At 47.8% G+C, this 5,876-nt stretch overlaps 1 protein-coding gene across 3 annotated transcripts; it reads left to right on the forward strand.

The window, feature by feature from the left end:
• The first annotated feature begins 1,866 nt into the window (after nucleotides 1-1,866).
• On the forward strand, nucleotides 1,867-5,659 carry LOC120667897. Of its 3 annotated transcripts, none has more exons than XM_039947889.1 (4): nucleotides 1,880-2,399; nucleotides 2,519-2,571; nucleotides 5,024-5,101; nucleotides 5,234-5,659. In XM_039947889.1, the coding sequence occupies exons 1-3, from the start codon at nucleotides 1,992-1,994 to the stop codon at nucleotides 5,049-5,051; spliced, it is 489 nt and encodes a 162-aa protein (XP_039803823.1). In that variant the 5' UTR covers nucleotides 1,880-1,991; the 3' UTR covers nucleotides 5,052-5,101; nucleotides 5,234-5,659. The 3 variants fall into 3 exon arrangements, with proteins under 3 accessions (XP_039803834.1, XP_039803823.1, XP_039803830.1); XM_039947896.1 differs by having other exon boundaries at nucleotides 5,027-5,101; XM_039947900.1 differs by lacking the exons at nucleotides 5,024-5,101; nucleotides 5,234-5,659 and having other exon boundaries at nucleotides 1,867-2,399; nucleotides 2,514-3,210.
• The last annotated feature ends 217 nt before the right edge of the window (nucleotides 5,660-5,876 follow it).

Here is a 5,876-nt window from a genome sequence, read left to right on the forward strand (position 1 = left end):
CTCACAGGTTATGTGTTCACTGTTAGCAGTTGTGCTGTGAGTTGGAAGGCTACTTTGCAGCCTGTTGTTGCTATGTCTACCACAGAAGCAGAATATATGGCTATTGCTGAAGCGTGCAAGGAGGCAGTTTGGCTGAAAGGTTTGTTTGCTGAGCTGTGTGGAGTTGATTCTTGCATTGATCTATTCTGTGACAGTCAAAGTGCTATTTGCCTCACTAAAGATCAGATGTTTCATGAAAGGACAAAGCATATTGATGTCAAGTACCATTATGTTCGTGATATTATTTCACAAGGTAAATTGAAGGTATGCAAGATTAGTACTCATGATAATCCAGCTGATATGATGACTAAACCAGTTCATGTAGCTAAGTTTAAGCTTTGCTTAAGCTTAGTTGGTTTGAGAGTTTAGCCCAAGAGGCTATTTGGCGCCAGAAGTTCTGTTCTTTGTTGTGTTCAGGTGATGATTTTGATATGCTACAAGAAGGAATTTGTCTCAAGGTGGAGTATTTTATATTGTGATCCAAATTCTGATGGGAGATTGTTGGAATTTGGGCTTGGCCCATTAAGGCCCATGTGGTGCAAACTTTTAATCCCACATTGCTAGTAGAAGTTGAGGAGACCACGTGACTCTCCTATATATCTAACCCATAGGCTTCACCGGAGAATATCAATCCTATTATTCCTCTTGTAAGCCGCCGCTAGGCGTTGTACACAAATACCCGATATAGTGAAGTTCTTGCTGGTTGGCGCCCGTGGTTTTTACCCTTCGCATTGGAAGGGTTTTCCACGTTAAATCTTCGTGTCTTTCTGCGGTTTGATCTTTCTATTTTTCATCGTTTTGTTCGCCGTCGCTTCTAACAGAGTGGGGAAGAAATAGGTACTCTCTCCGTTTTCGATTCTAAGGCATGAGCCAGTTTTCTGCTTTTGCGTGAATGTAGTGCGCGGCGTCTTGGTACTCAGCTTATAGTCTCGGTACTCCGCCTCATTAATTCGCGAAATCAATCGGCTCACGAAAAACGAACAGCCTAGAATGCATATAAACCATCTTCTCCTTCTCCAAATCCCGACCCTCTCCATCCAGTCCACTTCTAGCATTTTTTTTTCTGCTCCCATGGCTAGCGCCTCCACCGGAGGTGAAGTCTGCTCCAACGGCGATGAGGTCGTCCACTACGGCGGCAACGGCGACGACGAGGAGGTCCTCTGCTCCGACAGCAACGGCGATGAGGTCCTCCGTTTTGACGGCAACGACGACAGCGAGGTGGTCCTCTGCTTCGACGGCAACAACCATGAGGTCCTCCGCTCCGGCGGCAACGGCGAAGAGGTCGGCGACAAGATGCTCTTTTGTGGAGGATGATGGCAAGCTGCTGTTTTCCATGGAGGAGGATGACAAGTTACCGGTTGGCACAAAGGACTAAAGAAGGATGAGGCAGCGAAAGCTAGCGGCCATGCAGATTGCTGCGACGTGGGTTGCGTTGACGAATCTATCGATGTAGCATTTAAAGCTAGTGTGTGCTGTCGTTTTCCTTGGTCTCTACGCTCCACGCCCCCACCCTTTAGAATCGAAAGCGGAGGGAGCAGGTGATGACACGTGGGAGCTACATGTAAGTGAGGGAGGAGAAAGATTGGCTGGTGGGTCCTGTATGCCAGCATCAAAACCACTTCACATCCCATTTTGACTTATTTTATGGGGTAATTTATCTGGTTTTATAAAGATAGATAGGGTCGTTATCTATTTTTGAGTTTACGCGTTTTTTTAAAACTTGCCACAAATTTAGAGGGTCAAACAAACTTTACTCTTCCTATCTGGCTCTGAATCATCAAATCAATTCCAGAATGAGGTTGTTGGCAAAATGGAGTGGAATGGTCGAATGGAATCACAAATTCCGATTCCAGGCCCGGCCGGCACTCAGCCTGCCTGAGTGAGGCAGCGGCCGTCTCGCACGGTCCACACGCTCCCCATTCCCCAAGCCGACGCCTCCACAATCCAAATCCATGGCCGCCCTCCGCGCGTCCCCGCTCTTCCTCCCGCAGCCCCTCTCGCCGTCCTCCCGGTCCCGCCGTTGCGCCGCCTGCCGCGGGGTAGCCGCCGCGGCCAGGCCCGGCCCCGCTCCCTACAGGCCCGGCGTCCATGGAGGCGGCGCCAAGAAGAGGCTTCTTGCGAGCAGGAGGAGGCCGGGATGGGTGGGGCTGCCTTGCTGCCTGCCCGCGACGGAGGAGGGGGTTGCTGCGGCGGCCGCTGCTACTGAAGAGGAGGACGGGTACCTGGCGCGGGAGGCCGGGTGGGGCGTGCGGCGGATGGGGCGGGTCGGGGAGGAGATGCGGCGGGTGGCGCAGGTCCAGGCCGAGGCCTTCCACGTCCCCGTCGCCCTCTTCAACGACTTTTTCTTCGACTTCTTCAAAGTACATGCTCGCATCTGAGCTGCCCCCGCTCATTGATTTGATCTGCTGATTCTGCTCATGTGCTGAATCTCTGGTGGTGGTAACGGTGCTGTTCGTTGCTTGTGTTGGGTCAAGATTAGGCCGAGGTGCTGTCGGCGCTCATCTACAGGGTGAGGAACTCGCCGCCGGACAGGTGACTGACTCATGCTCTTGCTATCTGGGCTTCGAATCAGTGGTTGCAGTGTTGAAATCGTTGCGCTGTTTTCCTCTGCCTGCGGGTTCTGAAACAGGCAGTGCTTAACTTCAATCTTTTGGGTTGGATTAGGTTACCATTAGTACATCAATCTGAATCGAGTAGCAGGGGCGAAGCCACGTTAACCCACCCTGGTGCACAGGCACCAGGCTACAAAAATGTTTTACGAGCTATTAAACCGTATCCCAACGTTTGTGCACCACCCCTGCGACAACCGTGTGCACCAGGCACCTGGCTCGGCCTTCTTGCAAGGGCACGATTTATCCAGTACTTCATTAGTTAGTGAAGCATCGATGAGAAAGAGTATAGTACTAGTACTGAGTCCGACCAATCGACAAACATGGCTTGGCTGCTATATATGCTCCACGCTAGCACTGGCTTGCAGGCACTAGTTATTCAAAATCACCTAAACTATTATTAGTTGATTACATGGTGTGCGACATCTGTCGAAAAAAAGCATACCTATTTCTAGTTGTTATTTTAATTTAAACTTGAAATGAAGCTCAGATCTGTTGGTAGCTTTTGTACGGTATGGAATAAGATGCTTTCACATTTGCAAACCTAAAGGACAAAAAAAAACAAGAGGAAGAATTCATGACCTGAACCTTGAAAATTAAGTTGTGCAAATATACAAATACTGTTTGACTGAATTGAATCTAACTATCTGAGTGTTTTCTCTCTTATTTCTTCTATAATACAACACGGCTATTCATTATATTATTTACTTGCTTTATGCTTAGTTTACTAAAATATTTGTGTAACGAACATGGCACCATTTATGCCATTTCGAGTGATTTTTGTGATCGAATGACAACGCAATCAATACGACTAATGCTTTTATTAAGTGAACATTTCTAGATCCCAAGGATGAAGTAAAAAGGTCATACAAAGCAATACACGAAGAAAGAACTCAAAGAAACGCTGAATTGGACGAGTTCTACTGAAATCAGAAGCACCGGAACAACCGATGCCTATAGCATCGGTGCATCCGATGGTTGTCGGAAGATCCGACGGCCTGGCTTTGGCACAAGCCTGTGCGCCTCTGGAAATCAAGTGAAGAAAGAAGCGAAGCACCGGATGAACCGACGGTGTCAAGAGAGGCATCGGTGCATTCAACGTACTATGTTCCAGAGACGTAGTCAAGCGTGCAGCAGTCAAGCTTTCAGCACCGGTTGAACCGGTGGTGCGTCGGAGCAAGGCGTCGGTGCAACGACGTCAGCAAGAGCAACGGCTATCTGCAGATCAAGTGTCACCGGAAGAACCGACGCCTAAGCATCGGTTCAACCGATGGTCCCTGAAGGTGCTACGGCCGTGTCAGAGAAGCCAACGGCTAGTTCAGAGCGCAGAGTGACCGGAAGAACCGATGCCCTTTGGTCGGATGTTCCGATGGTTACGCAGAAAACTGGCCAACGGCTAGTAGCGGCTCTCTTGAGTTGGTGACCTATATATATGTGTTCCCCCGGCCATTTGAAGTTTGCTGGAGTTGCTGAACATCCCACAAACACCCAAGAACATCTCCAAGCCATCCAAGAGCATAAAGATCAAATCCTTAGTTCCTAGCACAAGTTTTGTGAGTGTTAGTGCAAGGTTAGCTCTTGAGTGAGTGATCAAGCAAGGTTTAGATCCTTGTGCTGTGGTTCTAGAGTGAACCATCCTTGTACCTTGGTGCGCCGGCCATCCTTGGAGCTTTGGTGGCTTGCCGGCACGTCAACGACTCTCCGGCTTGGTGTGGAGCGGCGTCGACAATATTGTGCGGGGGACAGAGACCCCTCCTTCGTGGGCAATCTCCCTTAGTGAAGATCGGGATCAAGGTGACCGTGATTGTGTTCAAGGAAGAGACTTGATTGCCGGGAAGCGATACTCTTAGTGAGTGCTTCAACAACGTGGATGTAAGGGCGCCTTTGTGGCAAACCGAACCACGAGATAAATCATTGTGTCGAGAGTTCGCTTCCTCTCATCCCTCCCTTTAAGCTTCCGTATTTCATATTACAACTTGTGTGCCTTTACTTTTTTAGTGTAGTATCTTGCTAAGATTGGCTATGGGTTGCAAAACTCTTTTGGGATGAGGGTTTCACACTAAGATGAACCGTAGTTGCACATCTAGATAGCTTATTTTAGTTTAGGTTTTGTGCAAACTAGTTGGAGCCATAGATTATAGTTTTAATTGTGTCTAATTCAACCCCCATAGACTAGAGCACCCGATCACTTTCAATTTGGCCTACCAATCCAATAAAGACAAGCTATTGGAGGTTATTGAAAAATATGGTTGAGAAAACTATATTGTTTTGTATTTGGTAAAAAGAATCATTTTAAATTTTGTTAAAATTCAAATTGGATAGAAATAGGGAAAATTTAAAATTTGTCTGACAATCCAGATAAATGCATGTTAAAGTAGGGCACCAGGGTTGACTGAGCGCTAGCTTCGCCCCTGCCTCTATGTGTCAGGAATTGCAGTGCTACCGTCATTCAGGTACCCTATAACATTCACACTTCTTAGCTTCCACAGCTCTACTTGCCCATTGGCGCCAAGAGTCCAAGATCCTAACATTCCAGATTCCGGAATCAGTTCTCTTCATGCGCATATACTTTTTCATGCCTGCAGGAGGAGGAAGGTAGGGACGGCACTGCTGAAGGCTTGTGAGGCACTAGGGTTCCAATGGAAGCACAGATTCATGGTTCTCAGGGCATATGAGGATGACGATGGCGCTCGAGGCCTCTACGCCAAAGCAGGGTACAGGGTTGTGTCAAGGGATCCTGACTGGGTCACCTGGGTGGGGAGGAGAAGGCGTGTTCTGATGATAAAAGAGTTGCCAGTTCACGATGACATGATACAGCAGCAATGATCCCGGCATGTTTCCTGAATTGGGATGCATTGCTTCTTGTGTATACGAGTAGCACCATGTACATGTCGTTTTGTAGTATACAAGAGAGCTGCCCATCTTTCCATCAACAGAAGAACGCAGTATGATATACAAATAAACACAGAATGGGAACTAAAGTTACAGACAAACCCCATTTCAAACTGCAACTGGCAAAACTGAATCTCTCTTAGTGCAGAAAAGTATTTACTGATACCTGTGTGCTTTTGCAGAGGCAGGAGCGATTCTCTTTTCTAAAAAAAACACCTGAAGGTGTATGCTTGAGCAAATTAGACCCGGCCTGATTATAGTGGCCCAAAAGAAGGGCTGGCCTGAAACAATTAAAACATTTATTTTTGCACTGAAAATGGTGGCAGTGGCAGGCCT

Source organism: Panicum virgatum, chromosome 2K (genome assembly GCF_016808335.1).
Source record: "Panicum virgatum strain AP13 chromosome 2K, P.virgatum_v5, whole genome shotgun sequence".
Classification (NCBI taxonomy): domain Eukaryota; kingdom Viridiplantae; phylum Streptophyta; class Magnoliopsida; order Poales; family Poaceae; genus Panicum; species Panicum virgatum.